Raw genomic sequence first — 23,566 nt, 5'->3', positions numbered from 1 at the left:
ACTTTCTCATCCATGCATAGCTTATTTTAAGTCTCTGAGTTCATTTAGCTTCCCCCTCGAGCTAAATTTATTAAAAGAATTACGCACACTAACCTGAGCCTCCCTCTGCCAGGTACTTGTTCTTTGCATAGATGACAGAATCCAGCATCGACTCAAAGAGAAGGAAATAACCCTGTTTATAGAAAAGGGAAAACATTTAGAAGTCATTATGCTTCTTATGTAGCCTATTTAATCAATCTACAGATAGACTTCATCAACACAGTTTAAGAACTTTCTATGTCCATGCACCTACACCTCAGTAAGAGCCATCACCCAATTTCTCAAAAATAGTATTTTCACTTCAAAACCTCAGTTACATAAAATATCATCTTTAATTTCCCCAACTGCAATTATCTAGCATCTACTAAATTAATAAACTATAGGCAAATATCCATCTTCACTGACAATTACCTGATATAGCCCTACAACATCAAAAGAAATTAAACTTGCTTCAAACCAAGTGAAAAGCTGTATGTGTTGATTTTTTTAGCAATGACTCCAAGATTTCCCAAAAAAAAAAAAAAAGTCAAATCAAAGAAGAAAATCTCTTCCCACTTAGAACTTTAAGTAAAATTATTATCAGAGAAACACCAAATGAAATGCATCTTTGTTCCTTCCACACAACCCTGTGGTGCCCTGTGCCAGCCTGGGAATGTCCACTAAGACAGGTGGAAATAAATCATGTATCAAAGACATGGGTTCTCTGGACAGCACCTGAACTTAAAATTCTCAGGATAAAAACGGTTAGAACTAGATTTGCACAGGTTTGGGTTTCTTTGTGTTGAGATTAATTTTATAGCAGGTTAATCATAGTGCTTTAGTTGTTTAGAATAACTTGTTATAAGTTTAATAGTAATTTTCTGAAACAGAAAAAACCTACAGTTCCTTAAACATTTCTGAGATATAAAAACGTTTAGCACTATCACATACAATTAGCATTTTATATAAAACACCCAGTTTCTCAACTGCTTTCAAGCAAACTGGAGATTTTTAAGAGAGATATAGCCCTCTGTTCTTCAGCTGATTTACTGATTTTTACACCCTTCCTGCCTTCTCAGTTCCAGTATGATCCTTATTCTTGCTGAACTGTAACACATTTCATCCACATACACATTCTTACAACATCAAATCAATTAAGACAAATCATACCAGGATACATTTTGGATTTTCACTTAGCATCTTAATTTTCATTTTGCTTAAAACACACCTTAGCCATATGGCTTGATTTATACACTGATTGCCAGTAGTAAAGAACAAAAAAGACAATTAGTAGTCCAGACTTTGGACACACAGTCTAACAAGCCCAGTCAGCAGTAACCAAACCCAGCAAAACTAAGATTTTTTTTTCCCCTTCATCATTCCTGTGTTTCCATATTTGTACAATCTTATGGATTATTTTTTAATTTATTTATTTATTTTTTAGTTTTGAAGTCATCATGCCACACTACTGAAGACAGACAGCATTGCATGGGGACTGTACTGCTATGACCACTGAGTTTACTTCAAGTGTATGCCATCTTGGATGCTTATTCTGCCTAGGGCTCTTAGAACAAAAAACCACTGCAAGTTCAGAATTGCTTATAAATGTCACCATCCACACTACAGCCTTCAGAACTAAACGCAAAACTAGAAAACCAGAAACTTGGTGCATGACGTACTCGCATTCGACAAGAACATAGTTTGAAAATAATGGAAATGCTACTGCACGCTTTTCTTCCAAATGTTGTCTGTTCTTCCACTTTACCGCCTACCTTATGAAGTCCTTAGAACAAGTCCCAGAATGAAGACTACCGCTTTGTGAGCAATATGATTTTCAGTAAGTTTTTTGCAAAACAGTTGAAAAGGCCAAAAGCTCCAATCACATCTGACAGATTATTTTATGCCTACAGCAAGCCAAAAAGCACAGAATGGAACCAGAGTTCTCATTTTTTTATTCTTAGTCTTGCAGTTTTAAAAAGAGAATATATGTTTGGTTCATAAAAATGCTTTTCAGATGCTTTTAACTGAAAATCAGTAGTTTTCACAGTATTTTGAACATGACCTCTAGGACATTGTCAGACTAGTTACCAGCAACAGTCAGCAACTTACAGAGTGACACTTGCTTATTTCTTTCTGCCTAAAATGCCCATCACCTACAACGTCTGCCAATCAAGTGTAAGTAGTACGGTTGTAAGACACATGAGAAATACAGTGAAATTCTGACCGTCCTCTCCCCAACCTTTCCACTCCGGCACAGTTGGTTCTCCCTCCTGCTCCCAGTTCTGTCTTCCCCCACAATTCATTATAGCATTCCTGTAAGTTACATAAACCGTCAATGGTACTGAATCAAGTCATTTATTACTTATACCAGAGCGTTTTGCTCAGTGTGCTGTGCTCATCTGTGGTGTAATTTAGAATGTAATTTCACAGCCTGCTGCCTCACCTGTAGGGGTGCCATCTGGAAAGAGAATTATACCTGACGTGTCTTCCCCATGATGCTGTGGGACAGTCTTGCTTCCACCTCAGTAATGTTCAGGGCTTTGTTTTTTCTTAGGCATGTATTAGCATCCTCAAAATTAATTACTACAGAGATCTCTAGGATACAAATCTGTGTGCTGAATATTAATAAATCAATTTTGCTAGTGGCTAAACTAAGACATAAAAGGTGACAGGTTCTCTTTTCAAGACAATCTGAATACATGGCAGATCTTAAGTGTTATGCTGTCATATGATGCATTTTCTACTAAAAAGTTGACCGTTTCTTTCTCAAAATAAACATGAAGCTCCTTAATTTTATAATTTCAACACTGAAATGAAAGAGTTGTTCTCCAGCTAACAAATCCACCACCTACACAGATATTAAAAAATTTGGACAGGAACGGTACTATGGAGTTACTCCATTCAAACATGTCTGTCCTACATCATCTCTGTCCAAGAAATCAGCTATCAAAAATGCACAACCCTACTGAAAAATCTGAATCCAGAGGAACGTGAATATCACTACATTTCTTATATGACTCATATCTGTATTTTGTGTTCGAAAAAGAATTATAAAATACTCGCAAAACTTCGATGGCTTAATATCCTGCATTGCTAAATCCTCCTCTAGTCTTCAAATACACTACAGCACTCTCAAATTTATTTTCATTTGTAAGTATATGAAGCTCTTTTAACATTAGCACACTTCAGTATTCATCATGATACTCTTCATGGAGAAAAAGAGATTAAGATCCTTAAAAGCATCAAGACTCAAGAACAAAACTTAATTTTAAAATACATCTGAGTTTTTGGAGAATTGTAAAGAAAAATGCTTTGCTTAAAACACATATTATTTCAGATTTCTCTATTTATAAACATCTCTATAAATTTTTTTGATAAAAATCTCTATTTATATACATTTCTTTTATCCATTCCTATCAAATACCTTCATGGAAATTGGTTTTGCCTTCACTTATTTTCTGCTTATCAGTGAAAGCTATATATATTAAGAACGCTTTTCAAGAAGTGGTATTAGCATGTTTACAATAGCAAGTGTTAGCAGAATTTTTAGTATAGCAGAAAACACACCTAAGGATAAAACTGAGAAGAAATACTTAACTTACTTGAATAAGTGTTGCATTACCCCCCCATGCCTTCTATCAAAGATCTATTTTATTATTTTCTGTAACGTAACTGAACCTGGTCTGGTACTCCAGATTCAGTAAGGTCCAATAATGGACCTTTAATGATACAAAAGGCAGCGGTCAAACCACTGGCCCAGCAAGTAGACTTTATTTCTTTAAACCCTATCAGTATAAAGAAGTGCATTATTTTCTTAAACTGCAGTTTCTAACTATAAGGTTTTCATTGGACTGCAGAGTAAAATAAGTTACAGAGGGTGCATAAAACAGACTGGACAGTGGATTTGATTCATAACCTAAAATGTAATCTTGCATTAACAGATGCACAAAACTGATGCAGCCCATTCAGTTCTGTGAAAAATGACTTTTTACTTGACAAAATCCCCACAAAACCTGTGGTGCATTTAAATGAGAAGCAGGAGCTACATGTAAACTCTTCTGCATGCTCTGCTGCAGCACCATTTCCCTCACACTAAGTCAGCCTTCATGCTAACCTCTTCTGTATGATTTAATTTTAAAAAAAAGGAAATAATTCATTACTGGCAGAGCAAGCCCACACATTTCAAAACCACAGCTTGGTTTTGTTATTATGTACACCCTGTTGTGTTCTTCAACAAATGTAAGATGAGTGAAAACACCAAAAGCAAAGCTCTGAAGAGCACAAAAGTGATATTCATTAATGGTGCAGGCATAAAAAAAGTATTTTAATGCAGGGAAACACAATTCCTTTATAAAAAGCAATTAGCTGTAAAGAAATCAAAGCATTCAGTATGCTCTTTACAACATCATTTTAAAAAACCATACAATCAAAGAAACCCAAAAAGAAAAGAAAAGCTCAATTCTTACATAAAATTATAAATTATTACTGTGTTCTAGAACACTTGCATTAATGCACCTCCAAATACTAACAGAAACAGAGAATACTAAGACTACAGAAAGGCTAGTAAGGGGGTTAAAAAAAGCACCATCACTGTAAATCCACCATAGAAATAGGGGAAAGGATGAAGGAGAGGGAAAAAAAAGGTTTCCAGTGTTTCAGACATGCTCACTTCCTAGTTCTTTTGCCCAGATCCTGAATACTTCCCGTTCATAGCCCATTCTGATATCACTTCAAAGTTATCTAACACAAAAAAGGGAAGGAGAAATAAAAAACATTAGCTGCCTGAGCAATGACACGATTAAGAGACAAGAGTATTGGATTTTATCTTTGGTTTATTATATTTTAAGAGTGCGTCTCTTTCCCAGTTTTCCCTTGTGTAAAACTATTGCATATTCAGTACCATAAAGCACTGCATAAAAGCGCAATTTATGAGAACGCACTGTATTCTAACACTGTACTTGAGACAACCATCTCAGACAACTGTCTCACAGTAAAACCCCTTACAAACAAGAATTGCAGATATTTTTCAAATGAATAAAACTCTCAACCTTCAGCTTTATATTCTTCACTAAAGAAAGGAAGTAAAAGCACAGAGAGAAAAAAATCTGCATGCAGATGCAGCTGGGCAAGAACATTCCAGAAAACCATTTCATACATTTTGTTTCTTTCTGCACTCATCCTTTCAGTAAGTAGCCCATGACGTTTACAATTACACTACCAAAATCTACATGTGCAATAACACAGTCACTTTTGGATGTTGATAGCAAATCTTTTCCTGCTTAGCATTCCATTTAATCAAACATGAGCTTCAGCACTTTGCATAGCACTTCTCATTTCAAACTTATATACTGTATGTAAAATTATTCTAATTACAGTAAAACATCAGTGCTTCTTAAAATTCAGTATCTTAGGGGAGAATGCATAACTGTAATCCTGACTGAGAGCGAGTCTATGGTGTATACAGCTCATAAGTACTTTTCCACCACCTGTACAAACAGTAGTACATTCAAGTCAAAGTCCTACACTTCCAATGAAATCTGAGCATTTGCAAGAAGCTGGGAGTGGATACAGCTGGGGCAGCTGACCCCAAATGACAAAAAAAGATATTACATACCATGTGACATTATGCTCAGCATATAAAGCTGGGTGGGGGTGGGAAGGAGGAGGAAGGGAAGGACATCTGGAGTCATGGCATTTCATCTTCCTAAGCAACTGTTACCTGTGATGGAGCTCTGCTTTCCTTGAGATGGCTGAACCCCTGTCTGCCAATGGGAAGCAGTGAATGAATTCCTTGTTCTGCTTTGTTGTTGTAGTTGTTGCTTTACTTAAAGTGTTTTTACCTCAACTAGTGAGTTTTCCAATTCTCTCCCCTATCCCACTGGGGTAGAGTGAGCAAGCAATCCTGTGGGGCTAAGTTGCTGGCTGGGTTTAAACCACAACAATTAGGTGAAGGTACTCTTCAGTCCACCTGCTCTCCTTTGTGTTCCTGAGTCACAGCACACAAAACGTCTTCGTGTCAGGCTGCAAACTTCACCAATGTTCTGCTAAAATGAATGCATAGCTGTCTTCAGGTGAAAAAGTCTAAATAGATGGCTTTATCTGGATCTTTGTAGTCCAATAGGCCCTCAATCTTCAACAATTTGCCTTTCGGATACCAACAGAACAGTTCACAGGTCATCACACCTTCCACTGTCCTCCTCAGGTTTTAGTCTACCGCAATCACACAGGTGCCCTGCTTATGGTCCGATTTTAACAGTGTCAAACACATATACTTCAGATGTCACAAACAATGCATTTGGTCTTTACATTAAAAGTAAGATCGCAGCTAATTTCTTTCATAGGCTTAAATAAAGCCACTGAAGACACAGTTGCTTATCCTTCAGTCTTTATACCTGGAACACGACAAAACTGTATCCAGATGAATTTAAAACTCAAAAATGTTATTTTGGAAGAGAGCAAATACAGTTTTGAAACATAATTTCTCTCTGTGTATGTGTGTGTGTGTGTGTATATATATACACACACACACACACACACACACACACACACACACACACACACACACACATATATACACACACACACACACACACACACACTATGTAATAGTTAAGATGCTGCCCCCATTTTTGCATATTTTTAAGGTGACAAATTTAAAAATGAAAGAGAGGCAGGAACAGCAACCAGTCTGTGGAAGCCAGAGGTCACTTACACAATTAAGAGAATGATCAATGGAAGCCATTATGTTGGAGATGCACATAATACAACTACTGTACCTTTTATAATAGACTGTTCTACATACCACCTTTCTCAAAAAGCCTGTTCTAGAAACATTCCCAGGGGATGCAGTATCTTTCCTCTACCCAGCATCCATTCTGCTGCTTCACACTTGTTTTTAATTTTCTGATGCTCCATAACTTTGATGCTACATAACTCTAAAAAAAGCTTATAGTATACCGGTCTTTAGCACTGTTCTGTATCCAGCAAAATAAAGTTATGACTCCACAAAAGGGTTTGATGCTTAATAGTCTAAAAGCAGTTTGTGCGCTAAACAGAAGAGCAAATTTTCATATTTTTGTTACAGAGAAAGAACACTGTTCCCACTAGAATTAGTCCACAGATTCTCTAAATAAAGAGCTGAAAATTGACATCTCAAATTCCATTTTGTTCTCACACTGAGCATTTCCAAATTTTCAAGCACTTACATTCACATATTAACAAAATATTTCACACTGGTCAGCATCACATAGGGAAGGAAAAGGAAAAAGCAAATTCACACAAGAAAGCTAGACAAAGAGGAATCTTCATTTGCATCTAGGCAACACAATGTTCCTTTCTGGACAGAGTTGGAACAGCACATGCACTGTCCAGCTATCAATCTTACTTCCACAGCATTGTCCTCTTTATCTCTGTATTGCAGCAACCTATAAAAATGCTAACATTCCTAAATATTTAGAATACCTAATTAAGTGAAATGCTCATGGGTATATAATTATGACATTAAAAGGTAAATCAGCACACAAATGGGAAACATGGAACATTCAATACTTCATTTCTTATGAGAACTGCTTTTTGAAACCCTTTACAATATAAGTTAAGCTCTTAAGTGCCCAAGTTGCTTTTAAAACCAAATCTTGGGCTCCAGAATGAAAAATGGGATTTTGGGAACACTGTTTCGGTGTACATATTAGCCAACTGATCAGAAGTTTCTCCTGAAAGAAGTAAAATTACATTTCTAGTGAAGTCACTATGCTGTCAGATATCACCAACCATAACGCATTATTTTTAAACCACTAGTTTAAACCTTCCTAGAAACTAATGACCTCAACACTAAATTAAGCTCATTCTCCCAATAACATTCATTATAGCAGTGGAGGAAAAAAACTTCTGCAGATTGCCAGCACACTGAAATATGTAATAAAAAAACCCACCACCACCGAACAACCGAAGGAAACACCTTTACCTGGAAACTACTTAAATACATACAGATCCATACTGAACATGTGACCTCTCTCCCAAAGGCCCTTGTGTATAGTAAAACAGCCAGTTTGTGGGGAAAAAAAAGTAACTTTAAATATGAGTTTTCATTATTCATCTTAAATTTGAAGAACAAAAGAATTCTTCTTTAAGACCAAACAGTGGGAACTAAAATGGAAAAAACCCTGTATTTTTAAGTGCTTTTTGAATGTCTGTGATATGAGGAAACTGAATAGCAGAAGCCTGCAACACAAGGGGTGTTTCCTACCACATTTTTTGATAGGGAACAGACTTATTTAGTCACTATGAAGTTCACCCTGATACTGGGTCATACCACAGAGTCTTGTAAGAGCAACTGAGAGAAAGGAAGGTAACAAGCCAAACACTGAAACCAAACAGATTACAAGAAATGGCTCAGGCACACCCTGCATACTCCATTTCCTGTTGGCCACCATCTTTATTACGTACTTTTAAAATCAGTTATTTTATTTTAGTACTAAAAAACTGCAATGAATAGTGATGCTGGTTTCAAGCTCTCTATATACTTATAGATTTTCCAGTGTGTATGCTCCTTACCGCCTCATAACCTTTCCCACAGTCAGCATAGTCCTTATATGCCTTTGCAGACTAGAGGTATTTTACTCATCAGAATGATCTAGCTAGATGACTAATACAGTATTTCTCCATTACTTTCACCTGAGCAGCTACAATAGTATTACTCAGGGATACAGAGTACTTGGGTAGACTTGCAAACTAACTACGTAACAGAAACTTACTGCTTTACTCAAACCAGTTCAACTGTATTTAGAGAACCCCGACTTGAAATCATGAACAAGAGGGATCAAGAATTGTATCCCAGTATCACATAATCAGGATCATCATCCCATCTCCCACATTGCCAAAGACACTGTTGCAAGCATGATAAATTTTTGGTTAAAAAATAGCATTGCTTAAAGAATAATTTTTGAAATGAAATAAAACAACATATTTCTTTCTGAAAATAATTACATCTTGAAAAGAATATTCATGCACCTTACCATCCATTCAGATATAATTACGTCCACTTTTTCCAAAGGCAGATCTACTTCTTCAATTCTTCCTTTGACTAATGTAATGATATTTTCAAGTTTATTTAATCTGCAAGTCACAACATAAACAAATTAGTTTATACTTCTAATTTATGCTGTCAAGAAAGATATACTAGTGTCTATATTTTGCATTTCTTCCCCCACAATAACAGTTATTTTTTAACTAATCAAGAAAGCACTAAAATGTAATACTCTTCAGTTATATTTCAGAGGGAATGCTTCCGAGTATTCAAGAACTCCAGCAGATTAAGTGCCAGGCAAAGATGGCAGACAGTAGATCTATGTACCTCTAATGTGCTGTGCATGCAAATATGTAAGGTTCAGAAAACAGAGAAGAGGACAATTTAAAACGATGCTTCTCTTTACTTAGAGTTGCTCATTCCCAGTTCTCCTCCTTTGACCCTTGTAGCGTTAAGTCTATAGTGATTAGAGCCTGCTCATCACGCTAGGATAGCAATAGAAATTAACTTCCTCACAAAGCTGTCTTGCACGACTTCGTTTTTTATTTAACAAAACTAGCTGCAAAGTCACTGAGAACAAACATTCCCTCTGGATTGGTACTACAGTTATTCCACAATAAAGGCATCCTTCCCACAATCATCTGCAATGTTTAGTAACTGCAGTAATCGGGTATTACCTCATATGCAAGTAATGGTACAACCATCCTGTATATGGAGGAAGGTACTATGACATGACTACAATTTTTGAAACAAAAACTGCATGACAGTGAAATTACTAGATATGTAAATGCTTGACATGTAGTAATTTTTTCATGGCAAGCCATATTAGTCTCTCTTGCACATACCGTTATTACGACAGCTGTTATAGCGGGCAGAAAAGTATTCCCACCAAAGAAATTTATTTTTCTACTGCAGTTCTTATCTCTATCCTTGCTCCCTCCATCCCTATTCTGATATCTTATTCTTACATTCTGTCTGGCTTTCAATGCAGAGCAGTAATTCACATTAAAATTAAATCTAAAAGACAATGGGAGACAGATCAGAATGAAGGGAGGGAAAGGAAAGGGTCAAAGGGCGACTTGAACATGTGGGCTGTTGGAAGGATAAAATACTCTACACAAGACAGTCTTCTGTTAGAAGAGTAGCAGTTCATCATTAATATCATATTTAATGCTGTAAACAGAAGTAAAATTTGAAGTTCAAAGCGAGAAATAAAATGCTGAAGACCTATCACCCACCACTATAATTTAGGAAGGACAAAAAGAGATAAGGAAAAATTCCGAACTTACAACATACAAGGACATTATTTAAAACAAGAGAGGAAAAAGACTAATTCATTACATACTCGTTTTCAATCATAAGGTATAAAAAAAACCAACCCAAACATCGAAACAATGTAGTCTACATATTGTAGGAAAAACTGCTGGGATGCTACTTAGGAAGCATACTTCAATTTTCTATTCTAGCATAACAGTGATGAACAACAAAAATTAAGTCATTCATTGCACTAGAAATTTTACAGGCAGCTGTTCACAGCAAGAAAATGAGAAGGCAAGCATTTAGTTAAAAATAAATTTACTATGCAACCTTGGGAAAGAATCAGGCCGGTCAGGCCACTTATTCCAGTTTATTCACATGCAAAGGTTGCACTGTTTGTAGTAATTAGCATACTAGAAATGAACCTGAATTCTTGGAGGGATAAACTCTTGAGTGCATACTTTAATCACAGGTGGAAGCAGACTGCAGTAGTCATTTTTCAGCAACACAAAGTCATTTAGTATTCCAGTAAATATTTGTAATTATTCCAAGTTTTCTCAGCTTTATTCCATCAGGAGAAGGAGGTTCAACAAGAAAAAATATAAATTGCTTTGATATGAATTGAAAACTTTAATGTAAATCAAACCTTTTATAGCAGAAGGTATCTATAAACATGTAGCCGTAGTGATGGTTCACTGCACACTTCAAGTGGCAATTCATCCCTCTCACGTGAGTTTAAGAGGTTTGGTTTGTTGTTTTTCTTAAAGGCTTGCCCTTCTCCTCACCAAAGGTAATACATGTTGGCTGATACTTCTATACTCCTCTAAGTACAAATAACATATAAAGGGCTTTTCGTGCAATTGTTGAAAGATACGAACAATCCTAAGTTTGTCATCTAGTACATTAAAAATAAAACACCATTTCACATTTGTAACCACCCTGAAGACGTCAAGGACTTCTGGGAAAAGAGATCTTTAGCGAACAAGTTTTTGTGCCATTTTGGTCAAATTTGCACCTAATGCTTAACATGGTACTTCTCTTAAACAGGCATTTATTTAACAGAATAATTTTACAGGCCCTAAGTGTGCAGTGTTGCATCTCCAATGTGTAAGTGGTATCAAACCTAAAACTTCTGCCTAGACAACCTTATTTCTGTAAGATTTAAGCTTGCATGCAAACTCTCAATCCCAAATTCCTCAGTACCTACCTAGGCTTTCTTTTTCACAGTTGCTCTTACAAAAACAACCAAACCTAAAGAACCCTACACACCTCAGCTATCAACAGTACACATTTTCACCTACATTTCTTCTACCTCGCACTAGGAAATACTTTTTAAGTCTTTAGATGCCATTGCTTCTTTTCAAGGTATATTCTCAATCTCCCATAATATCCTCTATAGGTAAATTAGTGAAATGTGGAGTGGATTAATGAACCATTAGATGGGTGGAAAGCTATCTAGACTACGAAGATCAAGAGGTGAAAGAAGCAGTACAAAGTCTGTCAGCCAGGTACCAGGGGTTTCTCAGGGTTCAGTGCTGGTTCTGATAGTAATTAACACCTTTATTAGTGACCTAATGGGACAGAATGCACCCTCAGCAAGTCTGTGGATAATGCTAAATTGGGAGGGGAGCAGCTGATATGACACTTACAAAACTGCACCTGGAGTACAGCATCCAGTGGTCCCCAGTACAAGACAAGACATTGACATACTCGAGCTAGTCCACTGAAGGGGCCACTGAGATGACAGTGGGCTGAAGCACATGACATACAGGGAGAAGTGGAGAGAACTGGGTTTGTTCAGTCTTAAGAAGGGATAGTTAAGGGATGGGTTTCTGATATCTTCCTCTGCCTAAATGAAGGGTGAAGAAAAGACAGAGCCAAGCTCTTCTCTCATATCACAGGGACTGGATGAGAGACAAAAGATACAAGCTGCATCAATGGAAGTTACGATTTTATCAGTAGCAACATTTAAAGCACAAGATCAGAAAATGGACTGGCAGCAGTCAGTCTGAGCCTCCACAGCGAGGCATTGACCATATGTTAACATTAGGAGGAAGGTCTGGGAAACATTCTGCCTTAACTACAGCCCTGATTTAATTACCTCTATTAGAGGAGCACGCAACCTGACTGCACATCAAAACCTGTGTTACTTCTTAGGACAAAGAAGAACTTCAGCAGAAGACATACTGAGTGGTAGGTGATCATTAACTAGTAACAGCATTTCAATTCTTTTTTACAGCCACACTTGTTCAGAACTTTTCCTACCTAATGATGTCCATGGCCTGATAGATAATCTCAGACTGGTCGACTCCAATCACTTTCTTGGCGCCTGCTTTGGCGGCAAACATGGAGAGTATTCCAGTTCCACAGCCAACATCCAAAACCACCTGGAACAAATACAATGTTTACTTCTGCCTCTATTTATTTCCCTGAGTATGATTTTTCTACACATCTTTCTACATCAGAGAGATACTATATTCTAACAGAAGGAACAAACTGTTGCACCAAGTCTTATTATTAAATTCAGAGATACCCAAGTCAAACGGCTGTTCCACACTCTCTACTACTTTTTACAGATAGACAATGAAGCAGACTAGTTCCAGCCACAGATTAACTCACACAGGAAATAACCACAGGCAATTATTTGGGCAACAACTAAAAAAGTTACATGAAACAGGAGAAACAGGAAACTAGAGCCTGAGCAACTTTAATTAGTGAATCATTAACAATTTAATTTAGCACTGGCACTGAAAACACATGTTCTAACTGCAGTATCTCATTAAGAGTCTATTCAGAAACTTTACTTAAAAATCATCTGCTAGAAAGGGCCAGAGTGCCTCAAAACAGCTATGGCTCAAGATTACTAAATTTCAAAATAGTGACTGGTACCGTTTTAACACCTGGGAATATTTTCTAACACTACTTACAATCAAAATAGAACCAAAAATTCCAGGAAGATGGGATCTCAAAGTTTCCATGAAAGAAAAATAAACGTCATCACTACACTTGAAAAAAGTACACTCAACATAGCAACAAGACTCATGCAAATGCTTGGCTTTGGTCTCACATATTAGCTACTGCAGGAAAGCCGAAAAGTTAAAAAACAGTAAGCAACTAAAAAAATATTATCAAATATATTAATTAGTAGAGTTGAGCTGCCAATAGTGTTGACATTCATAAGAGTTCATAAAAATTTTACCAAGCAGCTTTGTTCAGGCCTTAGTATCATAATAGTAATAACCGTAGTATTTTTTTCTAATGGCTGGAAACTTCTCAAAAGCTTAAAAACTAACACTTTTTAAACTTTGGATGTCTTACAGTAGATTTTCAAGCTCTAAGTTTCACATTTGATGTTTTCACAGAAACACAAAATACTTGAGGTTGAAAGGAACCTCTGGGGGGTCACTTAGTCTACCCCTCTGCTCAAAGCAGTTTCAACTAAAGCAGATTGCTCAGAACCACATTTGGGTTGTTTCTGAATATCTCCAGAGACTCCACAAGCTCTCTGGTCAACCTATGCCAGTATTCAATTGCCCTCACAGTAAAAAAAAAGCATCTCCTGATGCTTAAAGGTGATTGTCTGGCATTCAATCTGTGCCCACTGCTTTTGTCCTGTTCCTGAGCATCGCTGGTAAGTCTGGCTCCAACTTCTTTACTTCTCACACCACCAGCTATTTATACACACTGGTAAGATCCTTCCTGAACTGTCTCTTCTCCAGACAAAACAATCGCAGCTCTTTCAGCCTCTCCCTATATCACAGATGCTCCAGTCCCTTCATCACTTCTGTGGTCTTTCACTGGACTCAGGCCAGGACACTCATCTTACTCTTGCACCAGGGAACCCGGGACCGGGCGCAGCACTCCAGAAGCCATCTCCCTGGGATCCAAGAGAAGGTTCATCTCTCTTGACTTGCTGGTAACAAGTTTTCTTATAGGCCAGGAGACTAGTTGGCTGCTTTTGCCACAAGGTGTGCATGTTGTTGGCTCAAGGTCAACTTGGCATTGACCAGGACCCCCAAATTCTTTTCTGCAAAGCTACTTTTCAGCCAGTAGGTCCCCAGCCTCTATTGGTGCATGGTTATTCTTCCCTCCCCAGCTGAAGGATTTTGCATTGCCCTTTGATTGCACTGAGTTCTTTGCACAGGACCCATGTCAGCCCATTTCTTCAGCCTATGGAGGTACTTCTGAATGGCAGCACAACCATGTGGTGTGTGAAGCATTCCTCCCCATTTTTTATCACCTGCAAATTTGCTGAGGGTGCACTGTGTTGCACTGGACAGCTCATCAGTGGTCTTACTGTTCGACCTCTATCTAATATAGTTAAGCTTTACTAATGGTGTTTAAAAATTCTAAGCACTAAACCCCAAAACATTCTGAAATCTGAAGATCAAAGGAAGTTTCCTAAATGCTATGTACAGTCACTTGTATTGCACGTAGCACTTAATCATTAACAGAATGCGAACTGTAAAAACTGACTTCCTTTCCCATACAAAAGACCAAGCACAATTTACTAAAACACTTTTAAGACAACAGGAACATTGAGTCAGAATTACTAATCATAAAAATAATTTATTAGAAAGGAAAATTAACTTATTTCACACTCTATTCTTAGCACAGCTTCCAGTGTTGCAAAAGCTGTCCTCACAGTTTTAATGACATTAATTTTTTTCCAAATAAGGCATCAAATCACTCAATAATCAACTGATTATTGAAACACTAGAGAATTATAACCCCATTTTGCAAAATACTTCAAGGCAATAATGCACCCTACTGACAAACTTCCTAGTTTATGAGCTACTGAGCATTCTTGCTTTGGCACAACAAAAACTTGCATGTGCACTTTTAAATCTCACCTGACAAACAGTATCAAAGTAAATACTTGAATGCTTTGCACATTAGGTCTGCTTGCCTTGCATACAATTCTATACATTCTGATGATGTATACAGAACAATGATTCTGAAGCCAGGCTGAATAACAATAGCCATTTATCCTTAACAGCACAGTAAATGAGCTTCTGCTGTGGTATATGCAATGGGAAGCAATACTGAAGAGTGGACTGCCACCTGTCTTCATAGAGCAATTTACAATCCAGAATCAGATAGAAAACATTAGCATGAGTTTTTTACAGCATCTTTTGTAGAGGCTGGCCACAGAAGTTGCAGACAGAGTTACTCATTCTGCTTGGAACTCTTTGCAGCTATGTACCTATATAGGAGTCAATTCTACCACTCATTCACCAGTTACATGTGAGTATGTAATGGCTACAGAAATCCCTAGGCTGAAGCCTTTTGGAGACAGGAATAGAAAGTAAAAATTAGTGTTCTTGCAGCTGCTGAAACCTCATGCCCCCTATCATTGTCTATTCTAACACTTTACTCATGGTAGTTAACAAAATTGCTGAGCCTTGAAAGCTGGAAGTCAGAGCCAAAAATAAACCTCTGTGAAAGAATGATCTTGATGTATAGTTGCATGAAAGAAAGCAATCATCACAAATTGGAAAAAAATCAAAACAGACACCACTTTGGACAGCTGCCCTGGCCACTTAAAAACCCAGATGGAAGTCATCTAGCCTTAGGCAGGGGATAGGGGTGGAGAAAAAGGCACAGGAGAGAAAATATACAAGCTGGAACACATCTGAGGAACAGAAAGACAAGCAGAATGATCACCAATTAGCCTAAGGACAAGGGTCTACAGCTAACACATTCTTGTGGTGATCACATATGGCCTCTCACCAGAGATCTGGAGCAGCTGGACTGGCGATTTGACTATACCATAATACACGGCAGCATCACATCCTTCTCTGTAGAATGGATATTCTACTTCCAGTAACAGAAAAATATCTCACATTCAGAAAAAGAGGAGGTCAGGTAATTTGGCCAATTAAATTAAATCCATCAATGAACTTTTAGTAGGAACAATGTTTAAAAACTCATCTTTTTCCCCTCAACCTGGCATTGATGCCTGCCTCAGACTTCTATTCAACAGCAAAACCAAAGTGTGGCAATAGTACTTTTCTAACCACTTATTTTTCCACCAAAAATACTCTTGTAACAATGGATCACATTTCCTTTTACTGAGTAAGGCCACGTTAACTACTTCTGCTAGGTAATCTAAATTGTCCTATTCTCATCTCATGTACAGGTTGAAAAAAAGGCAGCAATCAGAATTCATTCAAGTTTCAATAATTTATTTTGAAAGCTGAGAGAGAACAATCAAATTGACTGGTTCTGCAAAAAGCATGCCTAAAACAAACCTAGGTATTCTGCTATCATCTGTTAGTGTGCAATCATACCTCTTTGGGATACTGAAGTTTGCATCAAAAGCTGGTACAATCAACTGAGCTCTTTGAACAAGCTCCTCCCAACTCACCTCACAGGTTTCCTTTCAGAAATAACAAAAAGCATCATTATGTGTTTTCTAGGAAGGATTACCATATGAGAGTTCTAGAAGTATAGTATCAGACTTTTACTCACTTTTTTTTTAATCTTGTAATCAAACTTTAAGGGAAAACAGCCTGTTTCCTCAAGTTGGAAGTTTCACTCATTAATATGTATCATATGATGCTCTCAGAACCACAAGTCAAGCAAAACAGTTCCTTCAGCAGAAGTCTATAGCAGATACCACTTCAAAGCGATATCCCCAAAAAAAAAATCATCCCATCTATTCTCCATAACAGCGTACCAAGTGAAAACTACATCACCATTTAGTCAGACACAGAAGTTAAGTGAGGCACTGATCACCTGGATGGAAGCTGCTGGGAATTCAAAGAAATTGGAAGATCTTTCTTTCCACTCAACTTCAACGCACTGTGACGGGTTTGAAAACACGATGAATTTGAGGTAAGAGGTGTATCGATCAAAAAAACCACTGTAAAACACTGAGTTCAGAAACTAGTTTGTAGGTGTTGCAATAATAGACAAGCTTTTCTTTAGAAGTTGAATGATTTCATATTAATTAAAAAACACAGTAAGCACACACATTTTCTAGCTGATTCCTGAGCAAGTACATCTACAGCTAGGGTTGAAGCAACGCCTATAACAGGTCATCCACGTTTTGTTTCAAATGTTACAATATGTCCACACAGCGGAGGAGAAATACAACCAATTCTGAAAATTTACTGTTCCACGTAACTAAGATCAGTCTTACTCTGTGAAAACCTGCAGTTATCAAATTTAGGGGCACCTATGAAAGTAAATTTGTTTCCTTTACTGATCCTTCCACTTTGTTGGATGAGCCACCCAGCTACACAGTTATCCACAGCTTTTAAGTAGCTGGCAGCATAATGTTCCTATAATATTTTCATTTTAGCTTGTTCTCTCATTATATCTATAAAGCTTAGAAACGTTTAGTAGAAACAGACTTGTGACATAGATTGAAGCAAAAAAAGGAACAAAACTCTTTTCCTAATATTTTTCTATTGTAGTTGCCAGAAGAAAGCTGAGGTAAGACATAATGAGGAGTATGCACTATCTACATGGAAGCATCTTCTACCTAGAACAAAACCATATCTAGTACAATTTCCAACTGAGGAACTATCAGATGGGTGCACTTCTATTATTTCCATGACTATTCTGAAGCCTTCTATTATCACTTATTAACAAAGTCTCAATCAAGACCAAAATTAAAATAAAAAAAAAAAAAAAACAACAGTGATTCCCTTCCATAACATGAAACGAGCACGTCTAGGTTTAAGAAATACCTATACACAGCTTAAGAATGGTAAGCACTAAGTAAAGAAAAGCTAATCCAGAACAGAAGGCTGCACAGCATAACTCAGAACACAACGGACTCATCAGAAACAGCCAGCAGAAATACAGATGACAGGTAAAGGATCAAAACTGTGCAGGGGTCACAACCACAGTAAAATCATAAACTAAAGTCAGTGCCATCTCTACTCACTGCAGGTGAAATATTAGCTTCTGGTCCTAAGTCTCTTAATAATAACGTAGCCTGGAGAGATTTAACAACTCTCATTCAATAAATCAGTTGCACGTGAATTCTTCCCCAGTTCTAATCACACAGTGCTTCTAGGATGTTTTTATTGTATCAGGCACAAATTGAAATTCACTTAAATTCTGGTAAAAAGGCTCTCTAAGATAGATTCCATTTAATATACTGAACATGAAAGGTTCAACTTAACCCCACCAATATAATTAATGAACATCCCGACATGGCACACAGAACAATGGAAATAGTGATCAGCACTTCTGTTATCAGCACTCTGCACCCTCCAGCAGTTGAATAGCACTCTACCACCTCATAAAGCCAGGGTACATTAAATCAAATCTAGTCAGTGCAACATTTCATTCCCAAAGCTACAAAGTAGCCAACCTGAAGGATTTCTACCACTTGAAAAAAAAAAATAAAGTGCAGAAATTACTGTATTTTCTGAGCTGTTTTACCTACCTTGTCCTTGAAAATATGTGGGTTTTGATAGATGAAGTCACGATAGCTTTCTGTACGCACTTTATCCTATGATTTAAGGAATAAAGAACAATATTTAGTTTTTCTAATAACATACAGCATATCATTCAAAAATGCTGAGAAACTTGGGTTTTAACTCTGCCTAAAGATATTTTGTGGCTACTCTACTTACAAGAGCTCTACAATCACAACACTTTCCATACTATATTCTTTCAGAATTTGTCTTTGCAAATGAAGCCAGCTAAGCCTCTGATAGAAAAATAAGAAAGAAGCTTTTACTTTCCTGAACTGCTACATTTTATTTTGGATGTTTCAAAAGTCTTAATACCTTCTCACTACTTTCCAAGAACAGCAGTAACAGAGTAGCAATACTGCTATACTGCATCAAGTTTACATAACAACCTTCTATACAACAGTTCATAAATTACTTACGAGTTCATAAAACATTTTGCATAATTTTATTTTTTGACACTCCTGTGACACTAAGATTCCTCCAAAAGAAAAAAAGTTATGGATCAGATTAAGCTTTTCTATTTCTGAACAAACTGCAGATTTGCAAACCTGATGACAAGCTAATAATTGAAGCCGTACAGCGCATTCTATGAAGTCAAATATAAGAAACAAACTTAACTCTAATATAACGTAACCTAAGAAGTTGTTTTCAAGGATAAAAGTAAACATTGATAGTATCTTAGTAGATGAAAGCTAGCAGGATAGCCCAATCTACCAGCAAGGTAATGCATTAAAATATTGATTCTCTTAATATGCATCATCAGCTACACAAATTGACAGCTAAATAGAGGTTTTGGAATTGCTGTTGCAGTTCAAGTGTTAAAGCAAAGTAAAAGAAAAATTTTATACAATTTTTATCTAGCAAAGACAAGTCAACAAATAATGCTGAAGTATAAAATTTAATTACTTGCATTTAAGTTAACTTTTTTTTTTTTTACTATGGCAGGTTAGAAGTTTCAGAAACAATACAGAAAATAAAGAAATTTTAACAAAGCCTATTTTGTTAGAAAAACATGATCAAAAAACAGAGACTGAGAACAAAGGGTATGTTAACAAAAATTCCGGAGACAAAACAAATTATTTTGAGACTTGAAAATCCTAAATTCCAATTTTAAGATTAGAAGGATTATCACACACACAGAGCCCAAAGAAACAGTTAGGGATGATTTTAGAAAATTGTACTTTAAATTTATATATAATTAACATGAATTTGAAAAAACTGGATCCTTTAAAATCATATTGGTTTACTATGACATTATATTCAGAGTAACTATTTTTAGTGTTTCACCTCTACTGCAGTATATAATAGGATTTGCTGAAACAACCAAAAAAAGTTAAAAAAAATATTGGAAGGTTCAGCATCAATCGAGAAAACAGCCAGCTGGAAAGCTTTCAGCCTCACATCCTGCCCACTCACATTGCCTCAGCATTGCCTCAACTTAATCAATACAATTCTAGCTGCTGTCTCTACTATATGCACTGCTGCTTGAGTGAGCCACGGTCATTCACTTCAAGTCTCTCTATTCATCAATTCCATTCTCTCACTCACCATCTCAATGTAATGCTTTGCTTTGTCTTGTTTTTAAATAAAATCTTTTATTAAGATGTAGTCCAGGAATTCTTGAGGAAAAATAAAAAACAAAACAAGGGACACACTAGCCATTTGGCCAGTGGGAAGTAATAACACTTACCCCATCTCTGAAGCATTTGTAGAAAAAAAAACCACAGAACAAAGCAAAATAAAAACAAAGAAAAAAAAAAGACCAAACTAAAACCAAACAAACACCAAACTGAACTTTCATCTTACCACTACCAGGCATAAGGAAAGTGCATAACTTATGCCACCAGGCATAAGTGTCAGAAACAGACTTAAAATTCAGACAGCAAGACGACTTTCTTAAAAATTTCAATATAGCAAGCAACTATATTTACATAAATAAGTTAGACAAAAAAAATATCAAAGTGAATGCGTAGCATATAGGAAGAAATTCAATGCACATGATAACAATCAATTGCTGTCCTATGTTTAGGAAAGTTAAAAGTCTTAAAAGCACTCTGACAAATGTTCCCTGACACCAAAAAAATATATTATTTTGTACCAGTCACCTTGTGCAGAGATGCAGAATTATTATAAACTTTATTAACAAACAAAAAAGCTTCCTTATCCTATAGCCTATAATATCTCAAATGACACCTTTATAAAACTGCAATACCAAACTTGAATCATTTTTCTTTTTCTTCAAACTTGAAATATAGACTATACATTTTGGAAAACATTCTACCTCTGCAGACATCTCTGTACTTCCGTAAAAACCCTGCCTCCTCCCTAAAATTAACCTCATGCTTATACTATTCCTAACACAGATTCATGTGCATTTCTGCACTGGGGCGACTGTATAATATACAAAGCAGAACACTTAATATGGTACCTATATTGACAAAGTCACTTCCTAACTTCATATGCTAACTCTACATTAGGCAGGAATTTTATTTATGTCTTAAAATGATAGAACAGTTCGTGACTTTCACAACTATGATACTTTCTCTGAAAGGAAGCATTAAGGTATTTTGATTTTCATGTCAATTATAAGTTGTTGGGGTTTGTGTTCGGGTGTTTTTGAAATTAAAAGGTTTGTCTTTGAAGAATTTTAAGCCTTAATTAGTTTATCTTTATCATATAAAAGGAGCATACAATTCTTCCAGCTGTTCAATGTCATGTGTATCAACACACTGAACTGCACACAAATAACAAGTTCTGTTTATGTAATGCGACAGGAAACCACAATATTTGAGAAGTGGTTTTCCTTGACAAATTTAAAATGTAATAAACATATAAACTGAAGAAAAATATTCACTGTCTGGACGATGCTTTACCCTTTAAGCACACAGAAAAAAAAAAGCTGCTTTTGGCAAGGTAAGGTTGAGGTATTGCAATATATCTTCAAGCATATTTGTAGAGTAAACAATTCTATGTTCTTAATTATTTCCATAGAATAAATAGAATTTATACAAAGGAAATAAAACTAGAACAAGATCTCTCAACCCAACTCCTAGGAAAAAACTACCAGGTATAGAAAGGGTTAAAAATGCAGCTGCTCTGCAGTCTATTTATGGGCACACAGCCCACTTCACTGTGTCTTTCCTCTTTAGTCCTACTAAGACGCAGCTGAGATGACTTTCTAACCTTTAGCATCTCTTCATGTATCCCATAATGCCCATAGGAGCTGAAGTAAACACCATCCTCATCCTCCTGAAGGTCTGCAATGGCGCTGGATGACGAGCAGCTTCTGACATCTGCGTTCATCACAAAATCCTGCGCAAATCGTCTGTAATGAATTTGAAATAGACCCTTGAGACATGTTTATGGGACCATGAAAAGGAGGCAGGGGTGGGGGGGGAAAGGGGCTCAAAAGAGGTAAAGAATCCAGACTGCACAAGGGCTTTGACAACAATGGGACTGGCTTTAAGGGTGCACAACCTCCCTCTGCAGGCTCCTCCAGGCTGCTGCACCACCATTCTCCATCCATCACCCTCCTTCAATGACTGCTTTCTGCTTTCAACCAGCAAACAGCAGCAGTGAAACATTCGGACTTCATTTCTGTTTTTAAGGAGGAATTACCTATTTCGCACTTGCTAGTAGAAAAGCTACTACCACAGCTGTCAAAGTCAACAGTGGGACAATATGTGTTTTAGGCAGTGTAATGCAGATACAGACAGAATACAACAAACACAAGAATCAGAAATCATACAACACTGCATGACCTGTGGAAGGTAGAAGAAAGTTCTTGAAAACTGAAGCATTTGGTGGAAACAAATCAGAGCTTAAAATTCAATTTATTACTTGAATTTCATGCTACTTATTTTTCCTCCTCCATGGTCTTGCATACCTAATACGCCTGTTCTCTTCTCATTTCTCAAAGTTTTGATGACAAAAAACACAAAGCAAGGGTTTTATCGTAAAAACACAATTAAAGTTGACAAGCAAACAGCTCATACTAACAATTGAAGAAAAAAAGCAAACATGCTTCAGCCAGACAACATTCCTTCGAAGGCTACAGTCCAACACCAACAAACCTACATTCTAGACCACTCGAAAGCAGACAAAGCTCACCTTTAACAGTGATACTTCCTTAAAAAGGAACTTAATGTATAGAAACTGTAGGTAACATCTCATTACCAGCAGTATCCTTACAGAACAAGAAAAACAAAAATACTATTTCATGACATGTGAAATACTTCTTCTGCTTAACTAATTTGGATAGGAAGCAAAGGTGGTAAGGGAATTAATATTAAAAGTTTGTCAGTATCAGAAACTTTCTATACTTGCTGACATGTAAGTACAGTTTGGATCTTATTTTTAATATTGCTCTTTACCATGGCAGTTTGCATTTTCCTTACTTTTAGATAAATACCAAAACAATACAAATTGAAACTCAAAAAATAAGATTCTGTGACAATGAAGTATAATTAGCATTTTGTAAGGCTTAAACCTGATTTTAAATTTAACATTATGTAAAATGCATTCAGCCAATAGTTCCTCCAGCCTACGCATCCAACACAAGTACTAAACAAACTCTAGAGACAGAGCTGCCCTCTTGTCTTTTTAATCAAGAATAAAAGAAGGTAAGCACAAACAAAAGTCACCATCTCTACACAGGACACAGATGAAAAAATTCAGGATATATAAGCCACACTCTTAAATCTCTCTTATACCTAATGCTAAAGGGAACCTGATTTATACAACTCTTACCATTTGTGGGGAAAAAAAAAAAAGAGGTCACTAGCTTTTAGGTGAGATGAGATGTTCATGTTTAAAGACCAACAGAAAT

At 36.6% G+C, this 23,566-nt stretch overlaps 1 protein-coding gene across 1 annotated transcript in view; it reads right to left on the bottom strand.

The window, feature by feature from the left end:
* The window catches only part of PRMT3 (protein arginine methyltransferase 3), a gene marked incomplete at its 5' end in the record, with an annotated part of 52,140 nt that extends 30,077 nt beyond the window's left edge, over positions 1-22,063 (bottom strand). The window contains 5 exons of the mRNA XM_010186026.1: positions 94-172; positions 9,033-9,132; positions 12,566-12,687; positions 18,708-18,773; positions 21,922-22,063. Coding sequence (XP_010184328.1) covers positions 94-172; positions 9,033-9,132; positions 12,566-12,687; positions 18,708-18,773; positions 21,922-22,063 — 509 coding nt within the window. The remainder of the gene's footprint in view (positions 1-93; positions 173-9,032; positions 9,133-12,565; positions 12,688-18,707; positions 18,774-21,921) is intronic.
* Positions 22,064-23,566: the final 1,503 nt, after the last annotated feature.

This window comes from Mesitornis unicolor, unplaced genomic scaffold (genome assembly GCF_000695765.1).
Source record: "Mesitornis unicolor isolate BGI_N332 unplaced genomic scaffold, ASM69576v1 scaffold27146, whole genome shotgun sequence".
Taxonomy (NCBI): Eukaryota; Metazoa; Chordata; class Aves; order Mesitornithiformes; family Mesitornithidae; genus Mesitornis; species Mesitornis unicolor.
This window is presented reverse-complemented; position numbering and strand designations above follow the sequence as displayed.